Source organism: Beta vulgaris, chromosome 1 (genome assembly GCF_026745355.1).
Source record: "Beta vulgaris subsp. vulgaris cultivar EL10 chromosome 1, EL10.2, whole genome shotgun sequence".
Classification (NCBI taxonomy): Eukaryota; Viridiplantae; Streptophyta; class Magnoliopsida; order Caryophyllales; family Amaranthaceae; genus Beta; species Beta vulgaris.
Window position 1 is genome coordinate 60,939,203 of NC_079202.1, and position 27,467 is coordinate 60,966,669.

General features: G+C 37.3%; 4 protein-coding genes across 5 annotated transcripts; 2 read left to right on the forward strand and 2 right to left on the reverse strand.

The window, feature by feature from the left end:
• Positions 1-4,291: 4,291 nt before the first annotated feature.
• Positions 4,292-7,362, forward strand: LOC104883470 (phosphatidylinositol 4-kinase gamma 4). Its single transcript, XM_010668024.3, has 2 exons — positions 4,292-6,079; positions 6,652-7,362. The coding sequence occupies exons 1-2, from the start codon at positions 4,748-4,750 to the stop codon at positions 7,033-7,035; spliced, it is 1,716 nt and encodes a 571-aa protein (XP_010666326.1). The 5' UTR covers positions 4,292-4,747; the 3' UTR covers positions 7,036-7,362.
• Positions 7,363-9,665: 2,303 nt separating this feature from the next.
• Positions 9,666-11,243, forward strand: LOC104883387 (uncharacterized). The gene has a single exon (XM_010667934.4). The coding sequence runs from the start codon at positions 10,142-10,144 to the stop codon at positions 10,934-10,936; it is 795 nt and encodes a 264-aa protein (XP_010666236.1). The 5' UTR covers positions 9,666-10,141; the 3' UTR covers positions 10,937-11,243.
• A 214-nt stretch (positions 11,244-11,457) lies between these two features.
• On the reverse strand, positions 11,458-17,718 carry LOC104883269 (hypothetical protein). 2 transcript variants are annotated; one of them, XM_010667784.4, is made up of 6 exons: positions 14,593-17,718; positions 13,720-14,315; positions 13,191-13,400; positions 12,556-12,770; positions 12,344-12,435; positions 11,458-11,639 (listed from the first exon to the last, which is right to left on the reverse strand). In XM_010667784.4, the coding sequence occupies exons 1-5, from the start codon at positions 17,561-17,563 to the stop codon at positions 12,393-12,395; spliced, it is 4,035 nt and encodes a 1,344-aa protein (XP_010666086.2). In that variant the 5' UTR covers positions 17,564-17,718; the 3' UTR covers positions 11,458-11,639; positions 12,344-12,392. The 2 variants fall into 2 exon arrangements, with proteins under 2 accessions (XP_010666086.2, XP_010666144.2); XM_010667842.4 differs by lacking the exon at positions 11,458-11,639 and adding an exon at positions 11,718-12,029.
• A 1,426-nt stretch (positions 17,719-19,144) lies between these two features.
• Positions 19,145-26,697, reverse strand: LOC104883189 (E3 ubiquitin-protein ligase SINAT5). The gene is made up of 3 exons (XM_010667696.3): positions 26,202-26,697; positions 21,080-21,466; positions 19,145-19,716 (listed from the first exon to the last, which is right to left on the reverse strand). Exons 1-3 carry the CDS (start codon positions 26,418-26,420, stop codon positions 19,354-19,356), a joined length of 969 nt encoding a protein of 322 aa, XP_010665998.1. The 5' UTR covers positions 26,421-26,697; the 3' UTR covers positions 19,145-19,353.
• Positions 26,698-27,467: the final 770 nt, after the last annotated feature.

Consider the following 27,467-nt stretch of genomic DNA (forward strand, 5'->3'; position numbering starts at 1 on the left):
AGGGATTGGGCTAGGCTGTGTGAAAAGGATTTTGGAAGAGGGTGGGCTTTTGGCTTTTTGGGAGTCTAGAGGTGGGGAGTTCAAGAGACTTTCTCCAACAAATGGGGAAGAGGAAAGGTTTATAGGTAATTTTTTTTGCAGCGTTTTGTGAGGGCTAAGGGAGATGTAATGATTAATTTCGTTTGTCGAGGTCATATTTTCCCGAGGTGGACTTTTCGAGGGGGAAAGTATTGGGAGATGAGTCTCATTAATATGGCTTGTTCCCCCTTTGTCTCCTGGCTGCAGAGGTGCCTTGAGATCTGAGCCTCCTGGTTCAGAGGCTTCTTCCTCTTCACTGGTGGCCGGTTTTCCTTGATTTTTTCCTGCCGACTCCCTGTGGTTTTGTACTTTAGTACTAGGTACGGCGAGCTTTGGGATTGGGTCTTCTGAGACAAAGATATTGAATCTTTTTTCCTCTATATCAAATAGTAGAGGGTTGTTGATTTTGAACAGGCAGTCCGTAAAGATGGTGACCTGTGCGTAATCAAAGCCTGAGTGATTAACTGATAGAACTCTACCATATATGCACCCTATTTTGTAGAAATTCCCATGAGACCATGCAGAAAGGGGAACGCCGTAGATTGAGATTGTCGTTTGTCTCCAAAGGGCTGCACTACTATCATTTGGGCTTCTTAACTCCAAGAACCAGTTTTTTAGCCATTGACTCTCCAGATGAGCTAGTTTGTCTTCTATCGTTTCAAAAGTGACTAAATGCATCATTCCTCCCATAGGATAGATTTCTAGACAGTTGACCCCTTCTGCTAATATGCAGTTGAGAATGTCTGATGATGATAATGAAGAGGAGGCAAACCCAATTAGACTTCTTTGCAGGAGGGCTTCATTGTCATTGTTTTTTAACCCTTTGACAATGGGTATATGTTCATCATTTACCAAGCCTATTTCGATTTCATCCCGGGTGGCTTCCGTATCCGCACCCAAAATTCTTGAATTCATTATTCTGTGGTTACTCATTTCTCTCACTATATAGTCTGGCTGAGGTTCAACTGGCTGGAGGAAGGTTGTAATTTCTGGAATTTGGTCCGGATGTGGGTGGAGAATTTCTGGGGAGTTGTTGATTTCATGCATTGAGTGGGGGGGGGGGGGGGGGAGAAGGGTGGGATGGTTCAAGAGGCTGGATTGGTACATTCTTTTGGACTGGGGACGAGGACACTTCTCTGTAAGTCCGAGCGTCTCTAAGCGAAGAGGTGGGGAGGGGTTGGATTGGGTGATTGTGAGGCTTGGAATTATTAGAGGGATGGTTAAATCGTGGTTTGACGTTACTGGGGGAAGGTTTATCAGCCTTTGCAGGATTAACTTTTATGGTGAATTTGCCCACCTTTCTTCCATTCTCTGCTTTGATGGCCTGGTTCAAGGAGTGGGATGAGTAAAATTTTACGAACGCATATCTGTGTTTGAGATTTGGCCTGAGTTTTTCCGGGAGTACTATATCAGCAATGACTCCATAGGGGAAGAAGATATTGGAGATGTCGTATGGGGTGGTGTTTAAGGGGAGAAAATCAATGAAGGCTGTTTTTATGGCGAGGGTGGGTTGAGAATGAGGCCGGGGGCGGCGACGGCGAACCGTGATCCATGAGTTGGGGTTTGGGTGGTTCACTCTGGGATTCTCTTTTCTCTCACTTTCTCTCTCTAGGGTCATTCTCTCTCTAAGTATTATATTAATTAAATACTAAACTTGCATAGTATAGGATTTGATCCCAAGACCTCAAGTACATATACTAAAGTCTTAACCACTAGACTAAGTTGTATTTAGTCACATTCATGAAGTATAGAGAGCAGTACAACAATTAAATCAGTTATGCCGTATAATATGGAGTGTAACTGTGTAAGTGTAGTGTGAAACATAATACTTTGGCTCGTGCAACTTCTTGGAAGGAACTCGAGCTTTATGTGATTTGTAGGAGAATCTAAAATCAACATCAAAAACTATAAAAAATAAAGAAATTTAAGGCACAGTCAAATATTGTGAAGTTTGACATTTGTCTTTTTATACCAAGTTGGCTTCTTCAGAATGAACTTGATTAAGATATTGTTTGGTGTGCTTCAACAAACGGCATAACGTGCCATAATCACCGGTAGGGAGCATTTCTTCAGAGAATTGAAAATGATGTGTCAATTATTTCTTCATATCCTTTAAGAACAAGAATCTAAACTATTTCATCCTGTTTTTTACTTGCAACAAATTTTTTCATCAAATCCAATATAAAATTTCGATAAAAAAAAGGTAGAGAGGAAAAAAGAGAGGGTCCCATGTGATTGGAGAGATAGAGAGAAAGGAAAAGCAAAAGTAAAAAGTGTTGCAAGTACCTCCTCCGTTTCCTAAAGATCTTCCTTCTTACTCTTCCTACAGATACCAAGGAAAATCCATTTGTGTGGGGTATGGGTGGGTAAAGTATGAGGGAGAAAGGGATTAACATAAATAAACAAATAAAAACGAGTTAAAATAGGAGAGAGAAAGGGAGTAAAATTGAATTAATAATATAATGGTGGATCATATAATAGGGACATGAGAGGGTAAAAAGGGGAAAAAAATTCCAATTAAGGAATAAAGTAAGAAAGGGAAAATCTTTTGGAAACGCACTTAAACGGAAAGAGGAAAGATCTTTAGAAACGGATGGAGTAGTTAATTATTTCTGTTTTAGGAAAGTGTTGTAAGTAAAAAAAAACGAAGGAAGTATAAGCATTTGTTTTATCTAGTGTAAATATATGATTAAAGTTAGTTATTATATACTTCCTCCGTTTCTTTTTAAGTGACACATTTGCATAGTGTTTACTATTCATAGTTTAAACTTTAATTAGCTTTGGTGATTTACATTTTACGAAAAACATAGTCATGTGGGATCTTGCTTGTTAGATTCGTCTGAATGTGAATTTTTTTAACATCAACTTTTTATAATTTTTACTTATTAATAATTGAAGATATTAATGGTTAAAATAATGCATTAGCAAACGTGAAAACAAGAAATGTGTCACTTAAAAAGAAGCGCAGGAAGTATTTTTTAAACTAATGGGGACATGTACTACATATAAGATAGTTTTTTTTATAACGGTAAGATAAATAACATTAGGCTACCCTCCTTTTGAGGGTAACACCTAATGTGTCCGATACAATAATGAGGAAAAGAGAAGAATAATAACATCTGAGATCTCATAAGATGAATAAACTAGGTGGCCAACATTAACAATCCTGTCGGCTGTTCTATTGGCTTCTCTGAAGACATGTCGTACATGGTAAGAGTGGAACTTTGAGACTCTCAATAAAAAAAATTACAAATTTAATTTGACTACAAAACTTTACATCTAAATGTTTATCTCAATTTTCTAAAAACTTTATAGATTACAATATTTTATATAACAATAACTATAAATCACACTTCTATAATTATATTTTGATGAAATTGATTAAGAACAGACCTGAACGATGCACGCATCACGTGCATTATAGACTAGTATAGAGGTAGTACAACAGAAGTGTTATAAACATCTCGTAGTGAGATGCCAAAATGACATCTCACACAAAAAGACAAAAATTTTTGATACCAAAACTAAGTCAAAGTGGTACCAAAATAATGTCACACTATCAAAATGGAATCTTGGTACCAAACTGAAAGTTGGTACCAAAATACTCTACTTTTACTAGAAGTGATCATGGGCCGGGCCGCGGCCAAAAAAATTTACCCGTTGGTCAGGTCGGGCCTAAATTCGGGCTAAATTTTTTTTGTCCAAAGCCCGCTATTTCGGACCTAAATTAGCGGGCTTTGCGGGCGAAAATGGGCCGGGCAAAAAAATAGACTAATAAGTTGTTTTTAGCTTGCCCAAAGCCCGTCCAAAGTAAAAAAAAAATACTACCGAACCGAAAAATTCTGCCCAAAAACGGGCCGGGCCAAAATGATCCCCTCTAATTTTTACTTTGTCAATAGTCAGTACAACCTAATCATGTACTCCATAAATAAGGTAGTAAATATGAATCCTATTGTCACCTTTTCTTATGGCCCAAGTAAAAAAATTTCTTCTTTGAACTAATTCTAAAAAAAACAAAAGAACCCCCATTAACTTATTCTCCCCAAAAATGCCGTGGCTCCACCTCGTTAGCCAATCAAAACTCTCCATTAACGTGTCATTTCATTATTTTCCCAAAGCAGCCAATAATAACAGCACAAATAAAAATCCATTAAATCAAATTATTTAATTTAAAGTGTCAACATTTAGACAACCGTTAACATACGCGTATAAAATCATCCTCCTCATTTCTGACGTATCCTCCCACCCACCATTCTATTTTATCTTTCCAGCTCTTCTTCGTCTTCTTCTTCCAGAAAATTCAACGATTAATTCTTCTTCTTCTTTGATTTCTCTTCTTCAAAATCCCTAAAATTTGTTGAATTTTCGTTCGATTTTTCTTGTTTTGAATCTACGATTTTCCGATCTAGGGTTTCGGAAAAAGAAAATAACCCTAATTTGTTGCGATTTCGGTTGAATCGATGCTGATACTTTGATTCGTGAGGGTATCGTATCTGTAAGTGAAATTTATCCGTTTTTTAACGGATTTTGATGTTGTTGTTTATCTGTTTGTATTCTTGTGTATATCGAATGTTGTAACGATTTGGGTTGTGTAGTTTTATTTTTTTAATTTAGGTTATTGTAGTTTAGATTCTTGAAATTCGATTGAATTTCATCACTAGGAAGAACAATGTCGTCGGCTGGGCTTGCTGTGAGTAGAATTAGGGCTGAGGAGCCTTTAATTTCGCCGAGATTTTTCCATAATGCTCTTGATTTGAACTCTGCTGAATCTATTATGGTTTTCTTGAGTGTTTCCGGGAATGTGATACCGTTGCGTGTCTGTGAATCGGATTCAATTGAGTGTGTGAAATTAAAGATTCAGAGATTTAAAGGATATTATGTGAAAAGTCAGAAATTGGTTTGTGGAGGGAGGGAATTGTCTCGGAGTAATTCGTTAGTACGCGATTATGGAGTTGCTAATGGCAATGTTCTTCACCTAGTGCTTAAGCTTTCTGACCTTCAGACGATTAAGGTTAAGACAACTTGTGGGAAGGAATTGACTTTCGATGTTGGGCGATACCAGGATGTTAGGTATATTAAGAAACAGATAGCTAAGAGGGCGAAAGTGTTAGTTGATCAGGAGGATCAGGAGCTTGTTTATGAAGGCGAGCTTCTCAAGGATCAGCAGTTAGTTGATGACATCTGCAGCAAGCAAAATGATGCTGTGATTCATTTGCTTGTAAGGAAGACTGCTAAGTTTAGTTCTAAGCATGTTGAAAAGAATTGCGAAGAGTTGTCTGTTGAAGTATCGGAACTGGAAAAAATTGAAAAACCGGTGCCGATATTAGCTAAGGTTTGTGATAAAGACTTTGTCTTGGAGCCAGTGGTTGTCAATCCAAAGGCTGAGATACCATCAGCAATATTGGAAGTGATGGAGATGACTTATGCGGGATTAGAGAATGGGAATCCTCCTATTAGGTCGGCAGATGGTTCAGGAGGGGTGTACCTTATTCAGGATTCAGCTGGGTTAGAGTATGTATCTGTGTTTAAGCCCATCGATGAGGAGCCAAAGGCAATAAACAACCCCCATGGGATACCCTTGACTTCTGATGGTGAAGGGTTGAAACGGGGTACTATAGTTGGGCAAGGGGCGTATAGGGAAGTAGCAGCTTACCTCTTGGATCACCCGTTGAGTGGGAGACGTGGAATCACAGGAGAGGAAATGGGGTTTGCTGGGGTGCCTCCTACGGGTTTGGTGTCGTGCTTGAATAAGGGATTTAATCATCCCAATGGCATAACTCCCAAGATAGGATCCTTGCAAAAGTTTGTGAAGAACAATGGTAGCTGTGAGGATATTGGTCCCGGTTCATTCCCTACGGAAGAGGTGCACAAAATTTCTGTGCTTGACATAAGGCTGGCGAATGCAGACAGACATGCTGGGAATATACTGTTTAGCAAGGACAAAGAAACTGGTCAAACAGTCCTGATCCCTATTGATCATGGATACTGCTTGCCTGAATGTGTAAGTACCATTGCCCTCATTGCTTAATTCATGAATGCTACTTGATAGGAAATGCTATATGTTTTGACTTATTGGTGTACATACTGATAAGATTGCTTCATCATGTGCTTCATTTGTTTTGAGCTTATTGGAGACATCCTTGTGTTTCGATTTAGGGAAAGCAAGTAATTGAATGACTATGAGTTCGAGTTCTAGTTCCAGTTCTGTGTGTTCACTTGAATGCTTGGACCATTGTTGGTCTCGCAAGGACAGCCAAATCCTTTGATTTGAAAGTTGAATAGTTGATTAGCATGACTTCTTTTAAAGATCATTGTCGCCTTGTCTTTTTAGGATACTGTTAGTGCTTGATCATTAGCAGGAGTCCCGATGTCACTTAATTTGCTTGTTTTGAACTTTTTCCAGAGCGTTTGAATGGAAATAAGTTGGTGGTTGTCTTGTGTATAAACTATGTTTAAGTATAATCATGTGAGATTTCTTCATATTATTTATACACTTCATCGATCATGTAAGTGGTGATGTACTTGGTTGCTTGCTATCTGAAATTTTTCTGATGTTTTTTGGTATTAATGCAGTTCGAAGACTGCACTTTTGAATGGCTCTACTGGCCACAAGCTCGGCAACCATACTCTGCTGAAACAGTTGAGTACATAAGGTCCTTGGATGCTGAGGAGGACATTGCTATCCTGAAGTATTATGGATGGGACCTCCCCATTGAAAGTGCACGCACTCTTCGCATTTCTACCATGCTGTTGAAAAAAGGGGTGGAGCTTGGGTTGACTCCATACGAAATTGGAACCATCATGTGCCGGGTGAACATTAACAACGAGTCTATGATTGAGGAAATTGTCCAAGAAGCTCTGGACTCTGTGCTCCCGGCCACAAGTGAAGCAGCTTTTCTAGAAACTGTTTCTGACATCATGGATCGTCGCCTTGACGAGATATCGACCAGGCAGTAGTGAAGGCTGGTCAGTAATGGTACATATATGTGCATATGTTCGGTACATAAAAGTATGCACAGATGAAAGGTTAATAATAGGGGTTGATAGATGTTAGTTTTCTTTTCTAGGTTTCCCTCAGTTGAAGTACATTCTTTAATTCTCGTTGAGTCGGTTCTAAATTTAGCTTAAGTTTGGAAACCTATCATGAGGTTCAAGTAAGGTTTTCAAGCTAGGGTAATCTCAGTCCTGGTCCTGTTATCCTATGTTTCTCATACCATTTCCCAGATTGTATTTCATCTCACACTTAGTTGTATTTAGATGAATCTAGCAAGATTTGCACCCTGAGTTGTGTGTGTTGTATTTGTGTGTGCGTGTGTGTGTGATATGCGTTTATCTTTGCTAGCTTCTTCCTAAGATGAGGAAAATTCCTCCATTGCCAGCAAATTTTGTTGTATTTCGGTTATAATCGTTGTGCTAAGTGCCAACATGATCAATGGATCCTAGTCTTGGAGACTTGGACATTTGATTCTGCCCGATGATGGGTCAATATTTTGAGAGTTTATGTTTAAATTCTAAATATTTTGAGAGTTTACGTTTCTTTTCTAAATATTTTGGGAGTTTATGTTTGTTTTCTAATAGCAATGTTATATTCAATATGTCATATATTGGACCGGGTTTAAGTCAAAACAGAACGCGGGAACATTAACGGTCTGTTTGGTAGTTGGTTATAAATAGAGGCAGTGAGAATGAATTTGTATGTAAATTTATGAAGAAAATCATTGTTCGTTTTCATGGCAATGCTAATTTATCCATAATTGTCTATTTTCTCCTTAAATTTTCATTCTCATCCAATACTGCTTTGTAAGTGGTAATGAGTGCTAATGAAAATTGTTTCCCGTTGGAGAAACACACAAGCTTAGGAGTGAGATTGTTTCATCATGGAGAAAAAAACACAAACTTGTGGGTTGAAATTGCCTTTCTATAGAGATTTTAAGAGTTCTTTCCTTGTAACATTACATTTAAAATTCATTCTCAATTTCTCATTACCATTATATATTACCGACTACCAAACAGGTCATACGTAAAGCAATATGTAAGTTATTTTGGCTAAAATGTAACTGTATTTTCATCACGAGACAGATTCTATATTGGGTAAAACTGATTACCATGTGAATATCTGAAAAGGAACATTATATTTTTGCAGATGAGGTATAGATTTGTATGGTCAAAAACAAGGAATACGCGCATATGCCCATAGTTTCCAGCACTCATGGACAGGTAACTTTACATGATATAGTTTTCTTTGTACTATGTTCAGTGAGCCGTCTATTTTCTAAGAGCAACTATGTTCATTCAACCTTTTGCCAAGGATAAGGGAGCCTGACGAATACAGAATACTGTTACCAGCTCAGTTCTTTTATTGATCATCTGAGGATTCATCCGAGTAATTCTTCTAGACTAAGTCTGGGCTGCAGAAACAGACGGTCTTCATTGTTTAAAGACCAGAATTGTTTGGAAATGAGTAACTTACTAACTTTGTCCAGTCATTATAGTTACCATGAAGGTTAATTGGGCTGCAAAGACGAGCAGCATACAATTAGAAAGAATGGAAAAACTGTTGAAGTAACTCAAATACTTTCTAATTGTGATTCAGGTTTTGCTGAGGCTTTGTTATTCTCATCCGCAGCTGAACTGGGCAATGGCCACTGATGGTTCTAGTTATACAGAGGTCAGAGATCGGAGGTGACGCGAAGATATGGTTTCCGATGTTCATGTTCCCATGCCAATACTTTTACTCTCACATATCACTATTCATGTTCATGTTCATGTTCATGTTCGTTTACCTGCGTCATAAACTTTTTTTGTTTATGGCATAGAATCTGGTCCTAAGCTTGACAACTTCAAGGTGTTTAAGAGGACCTGAATAATGTTGTCTACTATAGTAAGGAGAGGGTAGCACTCCTGCATCATTAGTCATTACGACTAACTAACGCGAAGTAGCAAATAGCCCCTATAACTTATGCCAATACTGATTAGTGAATAATAAAATTGAATGACATATAAGGGTCTGTTTTCGTCGTCATAAAACAACCGAACTGAATTGAACTAAATTGATTGCAACTGAATTGAACTGATTGCAACTGAATTAAACTGAACTGATTGCAACTGAATTGAACTGATTGTAACTAAACTGAATTAAATTATAACTAATAAAAATGATAATTAGAGTTGAACCGAACTGTTTGCAACTAAGGGTCTGTTCTCCCCAGCTTATTTTCAGTTCAGTTCAATTCAATTCAGTTCAGTTCAGCTCAGCTCTTGACAATACTTTTACTCTCACATATCACTATTCATTTCAGTTCAATTCAGTTTAATTCAGTTCAGTTCAGATCAATTCAGTTCAGTCCAGCTGTTTTATGCCGAAGAGAACAGGCCCTAAACTGAACTGAACTGTATTTAACTAAACTAAATTATATTCAGCTGAACTAAAAATAAGCTAGGAATAACAAACCCTAAATAAAATGAAACTGAATTAGTGAACTACACATAAAGAAAACCGAAATGAACTGAAGTGAACCTTAACTCAAAATAACTTCAAAATAACAGTGCCTAAGTTGCCAGGGCCTCTTCCAAAAATACTATGCGACCTATAGGCTATAGACTATAGACTATAGTGATTTTATAGGCGGTAAAAAAGTGGCCTATGAATTGCACCAATTTTATCCTCCAAGTAAGTGTCAAACATATAGGCTGGGAAATTTCACACCCAGAGTAAAGAGCAAAAAAAGTAACATGACATGTTTCCCACCCCCAACACATATAATTATGCCACGTGTCCATCATTTTCATCAAACTTAATCCTCATCATTCACCATGTGGCCCCCTATCCTCCTGACTCTAGCTACCTTGTTGTTAGCACTTTGCTAAAACAAAATAAAATAAAATAAAATAAAATAAAATAAAATAAAATAAAGTGACACAACTAGTGTCCTAAAGACTAAAGTGTCCTATAGACCAAGTAACAAAAACCAACATAACTTCTACTTTCCCTCTCACTTTCCTCTCTCATTCCTTTTTTTTCCCACTCTCACTTCCCCTCTTCACTCCACTTTCCATCACCCAAATGTGCCCTCCACCACCACCACGCCCACCACCAGTGTTTCAACCACCACCACGACAACCGCAATCACATCCACCACCACCACAACCATCGCCTCGGCCACGACAACCACTCCCACCACCTCCACAACAACAACCGCCGTCTCGACCACCACAACCACAACAATTACCACCACAAGAGCCACCACCACAATTACAATACCCACAATACCCTTACAACTACCAACACCCAAGACCCAAAAAATCCACCCCAACTTTAGCATCCTGTTTTTTAGCCACCTCTTTCTTAATTTTCCTAACAATTGCCGCTATCATCACTTGCTACATACTATTCCGCCCACAAAACCCCCAAATCTCCGTCCACTCAATGAAATTCCCATCATTCTCTCTCCTCAATGGCACTGCCAACTTCACCTTCTTCCAATACGTAGCGGTACGGAACCCGAACCGATACGATTTCTCTCACTACGACAGCTCCCTCCATCTCTTCTCCTCCTCCGCCGGCCCCCTCGGCTTCATGTATATTCCCGCCGGTAGAATCGCCGCCGGCAGAACTCAATTTTTGTCTGCCACCTTCGATGTCAAATCTTTCCCACTCCCTCCTGATGTTGGGCTCGCCGGCGGGCCCCCTGTTGGGCCCGGTTCTGGGCCCGGTCCCACGATCGAGCTCGAAACGAAGATGAAATTGGTTGGAAGTGTGAAAGTGTTGAAGGTTTTTGCACATCATGTGGAAAAAGGAGCTCAGTGTAGAGTTACTATTCAAATCTCTGATGGTTCTGTTCTTGGCTATAATTGCTGATCTAACTCATTCTCATTCCTTTTTCGACGGGATTCGATCTCAAGTCTTTGGGTATATCTTCCATTGAGACGTTACCAACTAAGTTAGATGACATCCAATTATTAGCAATTGTATAAAAAGAGATTTCTTTTGTTTTTGTGTGTTGTAATTTTAGGATGATCTGATTTTTTTCTTTTTGTAATATAGGAGATTTACTTTTTAGGTGCAACTTCTTCTGTTGTTGGGAACTAAGTTCCGTAACGAATTTGTAATAGACAATGATGAAGTGTTTGTAAGATTTGATGAATTATGAGATATTGATTTCATATATGGTTGATTGATATTCGACAAAAATGGAATGGTATTTCCAGAAATTCATATAAAAAACTACATGATTGCATTTACTACCTCGGTTTTATATTATTTGCAACGATTTGACACAAAGTATCAGCAGAAAATGTCTAATAGTTGCAAATAATATGAAACGAAGGTAGTAATTTTTCTATCTATACAATTAAGGAAAAATTACTCACATGAATACATGATACAAGTCAATAATTCGAGCTTGATTAATTTGATGGGAGATCTTCAGCTATTAATATGGAAGGTACATTATACTAGTAGCATGTATGTAAGTGTTACATTTCATTAGATCTTGAAATATTGTATATTTATGGAGAGGCCTCCTGGTTTGGGAAAAACTTCAATGTGTTCTTCACCTGCCCTGCAAATTATATGAGTAGACAAAGATGGTGTTACAACTTAGAACTGGAATAGTTTTGCTCTTCCTATGAATCCCTATAACAAAAACTCGAAGATGAAACCGCCAGTTCAACACAGCCATAGATCTCATTAACAACATACGAAGAACACGAGGTTTTTTTTTTTGCTTTGTTTATATTCCATAAAATGAAGGAAGTTGCTTACTTAGTTTCCGACTACTTAGATATAAGTCAGATTTTCTGTAAGAGGTTCTACTTCTATGGGTCAATTAAGCAACTTTTTGGTACTTTTGGAGAATCGGAAATCCTGGCATATTACAACTTCATCAGGAGTGATGCTTCTCAAGCTCAACCAGATGACCACCAACTATATATGTTACTCGAAATCCCGCCTGAAAAAATATCTTTCAAGAAAAAGGAGACGGAACAATAGAAGAGATGAAAAAGAGATCAAAGTAGAGAGAACTGATTAACTTGTAACTGTGACATCACTCACATCAGTTTAAAGGGAGAACTGATTATTTTTTTCCTGAGTATGGATATTTGGAAAATTATTCTCCACCAAACATGTGAGGAGACAAGCTCTACACCAATTCCTCCTCTTTGTTTGGTGTAGAACAAGTAATTTGTTTAGCCTTTTCTTTTGTTAACTTTTAATGTACTTGTGAGAAGAAGCAAATCAACAACAGGGTAGAAATGGTGATACCTGAACAAATTAACAAATTTCATGCAACAAAAACTTCTGAGCTCAATATTCATGATTTGCTCGGTCTCTTCAGTGCTCGTTTCTTTCTTCTTCTGAAATCAGATAATTCCTCAGTTAACACAATGCAGCATATAAACCACTCTTCAAGGTGAATTCTCATTTGTTGATAAGCACACAAATTGATTTCAAGGAGATGTGCATGTTACTGTTACCTCTTGGAGGGGGGACTAACACCAAATACCCCCTTCATCAAAGAGTTTATATCAACAGAGCGCTCCCGCATGATCTTATCATGGTACATCTTGCTTCCTATCTCGGTGATCAATTCCTCTACCTCTTCAAGTAGTTGATCCACATTGAGCTTTAACTCCCCTTTCCTAATGACAGTGACACCGAAACCATTTGCTTTAGCTTGCCAAAAAACATCCTGCAAAAGTTGTGAAGGTTCAGTACCAGTATGTAAACAGCTAAGATATCATGTACACCCCTTGAGAAAAAAAAACACAGACAGAGCACCTGTAAATAAGGCTTTGAAGAAACATAAGCTTGACGGACATAATTTTCAATTAAAAAAACGACTTTCCATGACAAAATTTCCAAGGTAAAACAAGATTACAAATTAGTTTAACTGTGTTTGGTTTTTACAAGAAAAGTTAAAGAGGAAAAAAAAAAACCGGAGGGGAGGAGAGAGGACTCGATGGGAGAAGAGAAAGAGTAAGGTGAGGAATAGATAGGAAAAGATATAAACCAAACGAATGAAGATGGTAAACCACTTCTCCAAGATAATGTTTTTCCAACCAACCAAACTCTTCTCTAGAGAAGAAGTGATGAGAAACATAGTACGTACTTTGGGAGGCTGTGGAACAATGAATGCTTTTCCCTTGCCAAGCATTTCCAAATGAGACTGCATAATATAACAAAAGTTCTTGGAATCACCAGGGTCTTCAAAGGCAATCACATGCTGTGGCTTTGGTTCAATCTCAAGATCTCCGGCCATTTCTAATGAATAAAATCCAACCTTTTGCTCTTCGCCTTCATAATTATACATTTCAATGCACTGCAAGATCAAATTAATTGATTTCTCAGAAGGATATAAGATGCAAGCATGCTGAACATCTAAGTCACAAAATTCTTCAGCTTATTTTCTGACATTATCAGATGTAAAATGCAGCCAAACACAACTTTGTTAACTTTAACTATCATCATATTTCACACTAATCATATACTTCCTCCGCTCTGAAATAAGTGAAACACTTCTCACTTTTATGTGAGAGTTTTTTGAGAGAAGTGTTTCACTTATTTCAGAATGGAGGAAGTACAATTTTTGACTTGCAAGATCAAAGGTGTGATGAATGGAGAGGAGTAAAGCAGTATACCAGCAAATGTGGAAGATCTAGCCACCACAAATAATCCTCTTCCTTATCTTCAGCATATTCACGATACTTGCTTACTACAGCTTGCGGCCCAAACAACTCCATTTCTCTCTTTACCTTGCTTAGTTTCTTCTCTATGAACTCCTTGCCCTTTTGAGGAACTTTGTCCATTAAATCAGCTGCATCTTGTATCTCTTCTTCAGTAATCCACCTATCCAAATCCTTCCCTATATCCTTCATGGTGGATTTCACTTCAGGATCAGTTTCCGCATTATAAGATTCCACGAACCCACGAGACCATTTCTTTGTGTGCTGCCAGAATTCTTTCCCAGACTTCTTGCCAGGTTTAATTGAACCATCGCTTGCCTCTATTACAGTCTTTGAAACTTTAGCAACCTTTCTTTTAGATGTTGACTTTGAGATAGAGGCTTCTTGGGATGCCTCAAAATTATCATGTTTTATAGTATCTTTCACCTTTTGAAGAGATTCTGCTACCTGTTGATCTTTGCTGTTGTTCAGAAACTCAGCGATATCATCCAGTGGTGGACCTTTCCATCGGGGTATGACTTTTTCTGGTGGATCATATATGCTGATACCATCTGCAGCAATTGTGAAAATGTTAATGTGTGTCTTATTCAAATTTCATACTTAAGAGTTAAGAGATAGCAATTCAAATGGCATAAGTAATTAATACTCGCCACTTAGGAATTAGGATGTAGTTATCCATACTATCGGAAATCTGATAAAGAATGACAAACAAGGTTGAGCAGATGACAATGTTCACAGACCATTGATGTAAGCTACTAGAATAGGCAAAGTATAAATTTTGCCATGGAAAAGGATACATGATAACTTTGGGTTTGAGAAACACAATACCTGCTCCATAATCAACATTTTCAATGTTTGAATGGATCCATTCATGCAGTATTGATAACTTCTGATTCTCCTTTTCAACTTTACTTTCAAGGCCCTTCAAGAATGCAGCTTTATCTTCGGGATTCATAGAATGGAAAGGATCCCGGCCAGCCAACTCATTGTCTCGAACTCTAAAAACAATATCTCTAAGTTTATCATCCTGCATCCACTCAAGTTCTGTGCTATCCTTAATAGACCTAAGTGTCATCAAGTCCAACCCTGCATCCAACTCCTTTATCTTCTCTCTTGCGACATTGTAATTATTCCTGAATCCACTCCCTATTTTGTTCACAATGGGCTCAACTTCATGAAAATTCTTCTCCAGCCACTTCTCTTTGTCAGCAAGCAACTCTCCCTCCCTGTCATCTACACTACTTTCTGAATCTTGGAAAGTTTCGGCAGTTGAAAATTTACTTTCGACATGATTCTTCCTGTACTTATCTTCATCTTTTATTTCTAATGGTTCAGATGCATATTCCACTGACGCAGAGCCATTTAGATCCCTTCCAACAACCCCAGGGATAAATGTCTCATAAAATTCAGTAAGATTGACAGTTCCGTTGATACCGTCATTAGAGAGATACACCTTGTTCTGCAGATTGGCGTCATGAACAACATTTTCATGAAGGACTCCTGATTCTTCAGTAGATTTACTGGCAACATGAGATGCATTTTTGCCAGACGCAAGGTCTGATATTTCACTCAAATCACTAGGTTTGGGCCTTTCGTACAATTTATCGACTTCTTCTGAGCTTTGTTCAGCCAAGAGGGGAACTTCCTGACTAGCACCACAAGAATCTTTTTCACCAGGAATGTGGTCCGATCTTTGACGTGAATCATTGGGATTTAACATGTCACTAGTTTTCATTGTTTTACCCAAGTGTAGTGCAGTATCAACATCTGAGTTTTCAGCAGTTGGTCGATCAGAAGTTCTGATCTTCTTCAATCCACTCTCTGTTTCATTTTGAAATCCATTAGTACTAGTCGCCGAAAGTTCATTTCGTTTTTCAGCATAAAAATCAAAAGCTTTTGGAGCAGAGACAGGATCCACTATCCTGTCTACATCAAAAGACTCTGGTGCTTTGCCATCCTCTCCTGATCTCTGCCGGAAATAGCTGTCCATTTCCTCATCTTTCACAGCAGCAGTGGTAGGAATATCACCAACTTGAGATTGTTGATCTTGTTTTTGCAGGAGATACTCCCTTGCTTCTTTTACTGAGCGTATGATTTTTGGCTTCCTTCTTAAAGGTGCTTTCTTTAATGAGTTCAGTTGGCTCCTCAAATTCAAAGACTGGATCCCTTCAGTCAAGTTTGATGAGCTAGAGCTATCATGGCTCTGAATACAACTATCTATATGGCTTTTGTTATCATCTATAACCCTCCCGTTTGATATACTAGAAGATTCCACATCCTCATTCCCCTCAGAATCCTTTTCACTGGTGAATTCAGCATCCCCGCTTCGCTTTTTTATGCCATTAAAAACCCTTGTTTCAGCAGATTGTTCACTTAAAAGGTTATTCATGAAATCCATGTCAACTCCAGCATGTTCTTCTGCAGCATTTGCTATTTCAACTATGGAGGGCAATGCATTTGAAGCTTGTTTCTCCGATTCATCAATCATCAACTCCTCATGTCCTTCAACCGTGTCTTTCTCCACCGACTGCATCTCATTTGGAATTTGTTCATCCACTCCACCACCCTCACTTGGAGATTCTTCTCCTCTCTCTATCTTCCGTGCATGTCTAGCCATCATTTGAATCTCATGAATCTTGGTGTCCATGTCCACAGAAGCAGTCTCCCGAGTGCCGCCAGCATCCAACACCACCAGACTGTTATTTAACCCTTTTGCTTCCCTAATGCTGTTCAAGACCACCTCCTTATCAATAAGTGGCCTTTCAGTGATCACAATAGGTGGGTCAGCTGGCTCTTCCATGACTTCAACAGTACCTTTTCGCAATTTCTCTTTCTCCATTCTTGACTTTATCTTTCTCCTCAACATTTCCTTCTCAAAACTCGTCCTCTCCGTCTCCTCCCCACCCACCGTAAACAGCTTCTTGATCACCCAAACAAAGACAAACCCGCAAACTACAGCAATGCCAACCTTTGACACCTTTGACAGTGAAGTTCGCGGGACAAATACACTCCTGATTCTACTAACAAAACCTGATTTCTCCCCAGAAACCACAAATTTAGTAACAGAACTATTCTTTGGAATTACATTCTTTCCACTCTCTAACTCTCTAGCTAAAAACTTGGCATGAGAAAGCCTCAAATTCACCTCATCAAAAACCTCGAATTCGCTCTCCTCCCTATAATACAACGGTTCTACTCCACTCCTCCTCATTATCTCATCCTCATCCACCAAAACTCGCTCAACATTACCATCAGAATCTTGAAAAACAGTAAAAATTGTTTTAGACCCAATTCCCCAAAACTCAATATCTTTCTTATACTGCTCAACCCAACCCTCTAATTTATCCCACAAAACAGATTCCCCAAATTGTCTAGATTTCTCCAAATTATTGCTAACTGAATCAATTTGGGAACTACCAATTTTCACACTTTCAATTTCCAAATTATTACTACCTAAATTTGAATCATTAACTTGATTATCAACAAAATGATGAACTGGGTCAATAACTTTTTGGGGATATTCACGCACCTGTGAGTCACTTTCTCTGAGCTTCTTCCGCAGTGAGTTTCGTCGCTTTGTGGGTCGACCAAAACGAGCATTAATATGAGAAATTTTGTTGTTTTGAAGTGGTGAGTTTGTCAAAAATGGCGGATTTGGGGAGGATTTCAGGTGGGTTTTGCGGAATTTATAAGGGGTTTTCTTGCTAAGAGTTGCGAGTGAAGTTGTTGTAGGAGAGAGAAATGAGATAGAGGAGAAAAAATTGGGATTTGGTAGAAATGAGGAGCTAAGAATCTCCATTGAAAGACAAAGTTTGAAGCTTTTACATGGAGATAAATGAGGAGAAAGAATAACGCTTAAACCCTGGATAAATCCCCAGATCAGTTTGGCGGGTGGTTGAAGAAATGTACTGTCAAGTGTCAATATGGGGTGCCACCCAAATCTACATCAATCCACTTAGTCGCTTAATTAAAAAAAAAAATACAACAATTCGATATTATCTGAAAGATATACAATATTTAATTGTTGCATTCTTTTTATTACGAATAGAATACATGTTTTCAAAGAAAACAAAAGATAATATTTTATATTTTTGTGAGCTTAATTTATTCTAATATTCGGTCTTATCTAATTAGAATCTCTTTGGTATGAACTAATTTGATCATTTTAAATATTTAGTTTAGTCTAATTTGATATTTTCAAAAATGATATAAATATATGAAAAAACATATATTCTTATCTGATCTAATCGTTTTTATTAGTCAAAAAGTTTTAAAATTACAAGTAAAATAGCCAACATTTGTAATTTGGTAAGACAATCTTGTATAACAAGGAAGTTCAACAAAGCTTGAGAATATTAAAAGATGAAAAAGATTACCCCGAAATACATTTTTTTTTTTTTTTTTTTTTTTTGAAAGAGAAATTTCATTAATTGAAAGCCAAACGGCATCTACAATAGATATTAAAGAAAAACAAGATACAATTAAACAAGGTTAAATCAAATTCGTCTTCGAAGAAACTATAATGAACCAGATCGAGCAATACAGCGCAGCCCCCTTGTATTTGTTGAATCAAACAGCTATTGATGAGGAAGTCTATCATTCTGACATAGTTTGGGAAGAGCCTTCTTGATCGAGCCATGTTAACCGCATCCGAGATTCCAATACCTTCATGTTGAGTTTTGAACTTCAACCAACAAGAACAATTTCTCATACCTAAAAACAAAACAACCACACTCACAACTCCCATAGAGGAGAAGGAGATCTCCACAACAAAGACTAAAAATCCCATAACAGGGTTTGAAGAAATCTCATAAAGAGATACTGATTTATTCAACAAAACAAGAAAATAAACTAAAAACTGAAAATAAAAGGAAAAAGGGGGCTTACCATGGATGAAATCATCCATGGCAGCCCCTAACTGATGAAGAAGAAGTAGGGGAGGCGAGGGTTTTAGAGAGAAAAAAGAAAGAGGGAGGCTAGGGTTTTTTACCCCGAAATACATTATCTATAGGACGTTGAACAATTGAGCCAAAGAGATAGCGAAACTATCCTCCTACAGAAGGTCAAATTGCCAATTATACTTGTTTCTATTTACACAGTCTTCAAGATAAACATTTGACTTTCGATATCTTCAATTCCTTATTAATAAACTATATAAAAAGTTGATATTATGAAACTACACATTGAGTCGAATCTAACAAAATTCCACATTATATGTTTTTCTATATATAAAAATGAGAATATTTGGTCAAAGATTTTCAAATTTTGCTCTAATTAAAAAGATTCCTAATCTTGCTCTATTTTCTCTATAGTCCCTTATGAACAAGCCACAAGTGACATGTTTAGGCGAGCAATAAGAAGCAACATGAGCAAACATGTCTGAAGAGATAAAAGCAGTAAAAATTATTAAGCGAATTGGTTAAACAATCTTGAAAAGTGACTACATAACTACATCTATCATCCACGCATCCCATATCAGTAATAATTGTACATGACCCCGTTTATATACTTGGTTAACTGAATTACAATCCCAAAGAGAAGAGTGAAGAGAGAAGGCAGGAGGTCAGAAGGAATGAGATAAACCAACTATCAGCTGCACAGATTAGGAATGCAGGCTCCGCCATCAGGGTTCTGTTGCTCCTTCCATATGCGTCCAGTGACCCGTAACTTCAGTTCCTTGCGGTCTCCTCCAGAAAAGAAGAGTGCCATGTTTCGCTGTATTATAAGACCATCGTGGCTGTCCCTAACTTTCCTATGACTGTCTCTAACACTTCTAGGGGTTCCTTCCCATGTGAGTTTACGGCCATAGCCTCCGACCTCAAGGCTGTAGCTATAGTTCCTAGCGTCCATCTCGTCACCCATGAACCGAAGGAAAGCCATATATACAGGAGCCATTCCAAGTTGAAATGCTTCAAAATGGAGGCAGAAATACTGACCAAAACAGTGGAAAACCTAAGAAAGGGAAGAGACAAATATGTCATTTGCACTGTGCACAAGGCAAATTGAATATTAACCTTTGTAAGTTCTGTATAGATAAACATTATTCAGCTAAATTTTAGCTAGCTAGACAAGAGACAGGTAAGTTGTGGCCCCACAAAGAATTTAAGTTATAAAAATGCCTCTACTAGACTAATGGGTAAAAACTTGAGCTAAATGCCAGATTATACTCAAAAGCATATGAAATTCTAGGCACATACTGAAAAATTCTACACTTAAAAGTTAAAAAGGAAAACATGCTAAAACACATTCCTTTTTTTCCCCATTTTCCCTCTCTTTCAAATAAAGGATAGGGTTTTGGCCTTCGGTTACTTTGTTACTGTAAAAGATGATTTGATGAGAATGAAGATGAGATAAGTGAAGCATAGCAAGGACAATTTTAAAAATGGAATAGCACAACACCTCCAAACCCTAACCATTTCGCCTACCTTAAGAAAGAAAAGGAAAAGGATAAAGAACAAGAATGCAGAAGAAGGCTTTGAGGTAATGGCTAGAAAGTAACAACATCCATCAATTATCATCTAATCTAATACTCTGCGTCTCTCTCATATCCATGTCAGGTTGTTTTATTATTGTTGTTTGAGCAACAAACCAAAATGCTTAAGCAAGCAGTGTGGATTGATATGCTAATAAATTGGCAGCAGCAGAACATAACTCACACTAGTGCGCTCCCCTCTTTTGACCCAAACAACATCATGAAGCCAGTGTGAAAGTAGAATCCTCGACATGGAAGCACTTAGCCGATGTTACCGACGAGTTCCCAAAAAAATTCTACCTTACAGTGGATATAAAGAATAATGTCATTGGTATGAACTATAACACCAACAGATGTCTATCAAATTATCCCCCTTAACTTATAATGGGATTCAAAGACTAGGAATGAGCTAATGAAGAAAGATATTGAACCATGGTCTCATTACACTCAAAGAGTTCACAGCTAGCTAAAACATTTCCAGTATCAAAAGGTAAGCAACATGAATCGCCTTGTCGTCAGCAAATGACAAAGCTAAACCATATATGCGAAAGCTTTTTAAGCAATGCCAATTCATATTTCCAAAACAATAATATACCACTATCAAAAAGGTCATCCTCCACTTTTTCGTGTTCGACCCCCATCCTTTAAAGACCACGAAAAAGTAAAAACTAAGAAACCACCCAAGAGCGAAGAAATGATTTTGCCTTTTCTTAAACTAGTACAAAAGAAACAGTAAATCTACCCAGATAAGGGTGTTAAGTTGACAACCTAAGATGGTGATGCTCATGTCAGTATTCAGTATATACGTTGCTGATGTATGAAAGATTGAGGGTAAATACTTACAGTCAGCATCCATGTAGCATTTTCCACCTCACGTGGATTAGACTTCACGTAACGATGATTGAATGTACATCCAGAATGCATGTCAACTTTGTGGTCATCCCTCAAATGAGCCACGAGAGAAGGTATATCCCCAGTAGCAGAACATTCTGATCCAGCATATGGACAGTTGTATGGCCTGAAGTTACATAGGGCTTCATGTTTAAGTTTGCTGTAGTAGGGGAAGATCTCTGGGCAACCAAGGGTGTAGTATTTGCAAGGAAGCTCAAGTGATTCAGCAACTTTTTCCAATGCTAGACATCTTATATCCCCAAGTTCTTGACGGCAGGTAGGGCATCGATTTTGCACACGTGTTTTACAGGTGGAACAAAGTGTATGCCCATTTCGGCACTGCAGATGTCATCATTTGTAGAAAAATTCAGATTCAGTATCTTCTTGAATGATAAAGATTCAGAAGAAAAACATCACTAAGGCAGATAGAACAAAACTACCTTAATGATTTAAGCAAAGTAAGAACAGACTGATGGTCACAGAATGATGGAAGCAAACTGTCATATATGGAGAATCGCATGAGACCAATACGTGTACTATTCTTCCCCTTTTGACTGGGGGGTATGGGGGGATAATGGATGAAAACCCAAGAAATCAAGGTTCCAGCTCACAGAATTACCACATGTAAGTTTAAACGGAACAGAATAAACCAACAGACATGCCTATAGCATATTCTTAGCACAAAGCCAGTAGGGGATCGAAGAGACTATAGCAGTATAGCTTGGTCGTACAAATTCAAATCAAGAACAGTACGATTAGAAAAAATGGCTTCCTCCAGATTCCAAAATTAATGACCAAGACAGTGGTTCCTCCACACATCCAATATATACACATTACACAATTAAACACCCTACCTGCTCTGCAAACGTACAATGGCTAACATGTCTTCACTTTTCTTAAAGAATTGCACCTGAACTTAAGTTTCAGCTATGAGCTTATCTACAATCAGCCATTCGAAACCCAATGCATTCAAAACTTCTATACCAACTCCAGAGCTTTACAAATACCATTCAGGTCGTGCTCTTCAAAACATACTAGACCTCATTATATCAATCCTAGAAAACTACCATATCATGGCTATACAGGGGCGGCAAGTGTAGCAACTATACAAGAAGAACATTGGTAAATTTTCGCCCCTAGTCTCTCTTTTTTCACCATACCACTAATTCTTATGATACTCCATTTTCCTCATTACTCGACCACTTTAAACCCAATAATTCAGTTTAAACAACATATATCATTGCCATCATTAATACTGCACCAAAAGTGCAAACACCAAAAAAGAAAGCAGTATCATAAAATGGTACGAATTTAATCCCTCTGCTCTAGGAATTCAGTGATCAGCTTACCTCTAAGACACTAATCAATCGATACCTGTAGAGTGACTATTTCATAAATATAAAGAATTAACAAAAAAAAACAGTTATATCCCAATAGGCAATAAAACCCTAACTCACATAAACCCGAATTTCACACCTTATCCCTATCTTTGTATCCATTTTCTTCATCAAACAAGAATAGAAACTTGACAATTGAGTCATAAATCCAAATCGAATGACATAATAAACTACTACCACTTTAGCATTTCCCTAAAAGCTTGACATCCTGCTAAATTAAAGTGAACAACACAATAAAATTTCAAAAATGTAACAAAATAAATTGGTAAATTCCCATAAGTAGATCCTCCAGAATACATAGACTCAAAAACCCTACAAATCAATAACTAAAAATAAGAGCAATTTGATCCAGAAGCAAATAAAAGCAATCCATTTGAATTAGATGATCAAGAGGTCCTTCTAAGCAAGCATGAAACAATGGGAGTTTGATCTTTAGAAAATCATGGATTAGAATGGGATAACGGCCATTATTGTATTACTTTACTAAAAGTTCGACATTTTGGTAGAAATTTAAGTTGTAAGGTACTCCTAGTTCTGTTAGGAGTATTGGTTGTAATCCTAGTTGTGTTAGTATGTATAGAAGTGGTAGAAGTTCATGTAATTAGAAGTTTTTGCTTAGAAGATGTCGCTTTCCAAGGGTTTTACTTGTTTTAAGCATTTAGGAATTGTCCTAGTTAGATTAGGAGTTGGTTTAATAAGTGTTACGTGTTTTGCTTGTCTTACAAGCAAGGTAGTTTTGATCTTGTGTTAAAGATAAGGACCGGTTTGTTAGAGAAGATAAGTATTAGTTTGTTAGTTTTATTTTCTTTCCTAGTTGAACAAGGTTAGTTAGCTTTCCTAGTTGTTTTCGGTTTCTTAGCACTATATATATGTAATTTTCATTCCTCGATAATATTATTCAGAAATTTATGCTTTAAACACTTGTGTTCTACTCTTGACAATTGGAGTGGACTGAGAGAAACCTTAGACCGAAACTTCGAGAGTGCTAAGCTGCGAAATCTCACCTTCATTTGTTGTTCTCGAGAGCTAATCTTTTGAGTGATAAACAAAATCTAGTTTAGGTTAAGAGCTAACCTTTTCCTTTCAAAAACACCGAATTTCTAGTAGTTAGGAGCTAATCTTTCCAGCTAGGTCCATTATCTATCATAGTTCCATAAATTGTTCTAGAAACGTGAGTTTAAGCACTTTCGGAGCCATATAGATCAAGTTTAATACCAAACCAGTGTGGTTCAAGGGGAGCGTGAGGGCACGTGTGAAGGATTTTTCCAGTGATTTCTATTGCGTTAGAAAATATATACATCCAGGCTACCTTCCTACAAAGTTTTGTCAAAGCATAGTAGCATGAGAAATCTGACGCTATTATGGGAGACAATGTAAGCCGATAGAATAAGGGATCTAATGCTTGAAGCTTTGGCGAAACAAAATGAAACCTTGAAACATATGATCACTTAGATTAGTCTAGAAGTATCCAAGAAAAAGAATGATGAACCAAGAGTACCTAACAACGATGATAGAGGGATGAAGATAGAAATACCCGACTTTAATGGTAAGCTAGATGTGGCGGAGGCTTATTTGGAGAGGGAGAGATCCACAGCAAGATTCTTTGTATATGAGGAGACTCCACAGGAGAAAAGACTCAAAATTGTTGTGCTTAAGCTTACAAAGAATGCTCCAATTTGGTATAAGGGCCTTAAGAGAAAGAATTCAAGAGTGGGGAAATAGATACAGAATTGGGAGGGATTGAAGAGTGAACTCCAAAACATTTTGTTCCTACCACTTATCAACAAGAGCGGTACATAAAGTTTGCAACTTTTAAGCAGGGGTACTCTAAGGTGCAAGATTAGATAAGTGCATTCGAGAATTGCTCACAATAGCATGCGAAGTAGAAGAAAGGGAGAACCAAAAAGTGGCTCGGCTTTGGACCAAGAAATCACTGGCAAAGCTGAACTTCAACCATACCTCTCTTTTGATGAAGCATGCAAGATGGCTTTAAAGGTAGAAAAACATAAGAAACCTCGAGATAATAAACCGTTTACTAAACCTTTTTCAACCATTAAATTGAACACATCTACTAGTACTCTAAACAAGGAGGTGAAGAAGGATGGCAATAGTAAAAAGGAGAAATTTAAAGGATAGGATAAGATAGGAGCGAAGGAGATCGATAAAGTCAAGTGCTTTAAGTGTCAAGCATATAGACATTACAAGGCTACATGTCATACTCCTCGAATGCTTACCATGAGAGACATAGAGGAGATTGTGATGGGAGTACATCCCAAGTCGCACATTGGAAAGGAGTTACCCATTTTATAAGAGTTCACCAAATACATTAGTATGAGGTCTTTTGAAAAAGATCCCAAACTTGGAGGCTAGGCCCAAAGCGAAAAATATCATACTAATGATAGAGTTGTAGGTCTCAATAGCATGAAAAGTAGGCGAAGAAGAAGAGGAGTTGTGCCACCCTAAACGTGAAGAAGAAAAGCAAGGGAGAGCATTGGTGTTGAGAAGAGCCTTACATGTCAGGAGTGTACCACTGAATGAACAGGAAAGGGAGACTATCTTCTACGGGATTAAGTACAAGCAATCCAATTGAATTAGATGATCAAGAGGTTCTTCTAAGCAAGCGTGAAACAACGAGGGTTAAATCTCCGGGAGGTCATCGATTAGAATGGAATGACAACCATTGTTGTATTACTTTGCAAGAAGTTCGACATTTTGAGTAGAAATTCAAGTTTTAAGGTACTCCCAGTTCTATTAGAATTTAGAAGTATTGGTTGTAATCCTAGTTCTGTTAGGAATACTTAGGATTTTTGAAATGGGTAGGATTTTCATGTAATTAGAAGTTTTTGCTTACAAGGCTTTACTTTCCCACTTAGGAAGGGTTTTACATTTTACTTGTCCTAGTTAGATTAGGAGATGGTTTAATATGTGTCAGAGCGTTCTAGTCCAAGTAGGTTAGTTTAACTTTCCTAGTTGTTTTCGGTTTCTTAGCACTATATATATATATATGTAATTTTCGTTCCATAATAACATCATTCAGAAATTTCATGCTTTAAACACTTGTGTTTTATTCTTGACAATTCGAGTGAATTTACAGAAACCTTAGATCAAAATTTTAAGAGTTACAAGCTGCAAAATTTCACCACTGTTTGTTATTCTTAAGAGCTAATCTTTTGAGTGATAAACACAATTTAGTTCAGATTAAGAGCTAATCGTTTCCTGTCGAAACCACCAGAATTCTAGTAGTTAGGAGCTAATCTTTCCAACTAGGTCCATTATCTATCATAGTTCCATAAATTGTCCTCAAAACGTCAATATAAGAGAATTTCCTAAACCATATATACTTCCTCCGTTTCATAATACTCCGCTACACTTTTCATCTCACATTACTTGCTACACTTCCTCCTTGGGCAACAAACTCTCTCTATCTCTATCCTCCTCTCACATGGGTCCCTTATCTTTTTACTCTCTATATCTCTCTTCTCCGAAAATTACATAGGAGTCCGTGAATTGAAAAGTATAGCGAGTAATATGAAATGGAGCAAGTAGATCACAATTCAAATTCAAAATAATTCAAACAAACCCACACAGAAATTTTCATGATAAAAACGAAAACAAATCAAAATAAATAAAAATGCGTACTTTAACAGAGGAGAGAGAAAATAAGAAAAAGAAAAAACCTGATGAATAGGAGGGTACATAGAATTTGTACAAACAGGGCATTCAAGAAGCTCATGAACACTGGTAGCTGGGTGAATCGAGGAATTAAGGACGCCATTGTTGTTATGTGGAGCTTTTGAAGATGAAAATTGATGATGATTTTGATGATGATGATGATGAATTATCTCATCTTCATCCATATCAATGGTTGATACACATTCTATGTTATCAATATCCATTTTATTTTATTTTTGTTCTTTTTTCAACACCAAATTTTTAGATCACACAAAACCCACTTGCAGAAAAATCTGGCAAATTACATTTGAGAAATTTGATATTTTTTCTGGGTTTGATTCTTTTAAATTTCTGATACCCTCTTTTCTCACTTAGGAGTTCATGCTTTGGGAAAGAGGAGAGAGAAAAGGGAGAATCTCAAAAATCCCCAATTTTGCAAAAAATTACCCATCTTCCATATCCCCAGGTGCTTTTCTTAATGGGCCTCTTTGGGCCAATTCTTGTCTACATACGATTTTTATGGGGAGGTATGGAGTGAAGTAGTAGTCTGTACTATTCCTCGATTTGTAATTAGGGGTGTTTATAAATATCCGCTCTGGTCGATTATATTTGGTTTTTCGAATATACGATCTGATTTTTTAGTTTATGGATATTCGAAAAATTTAAGATCAGATACAGATCTAATTTTTCGTATTTTTTCCGGTTTAAAATATCTGTTATCAAGGCCGAAGATCTGATACGAAACTTAATTTATGAACTTTTTCTTTACAAAATTTCATTTTCAGATATCTGATCACATCCGAAATTTTTCGAATCCGATTCCGATTGCATTTTTTCGATCCGAAATTTTTGGATATCCAAAATGAACATCCCTACTCATAACTAGTAAAGAAATCTTCTTTTTACCATAAATTAAAATCATATAACTATTAGAGAGTTAATTAAAACCATATAAGACGACCATCTGTTTAGCTAACATTTCCATTAAAGAAGTAAAAGATTTTGGTACTCTAATTAATTGACTACTATTTTTTTTTAGAGGAGGGGGATTAAGATGAATCTTTTAAGACACAAAATAAGAAATTGTGTCAATAGGTAGCCAATTAGCCGTCTAATTTCACACCGTTCATAAAATATATTTCCGTCACAAAAAGAAGTATAATTCTCAAAATAATCTTAAATGCTCTCGTAACTACGTTTTTATAAGATTAGTTGATGATATTCAACCAAATTACCACTCAATTGAACAAGGTATTTAAAACAAAAATATT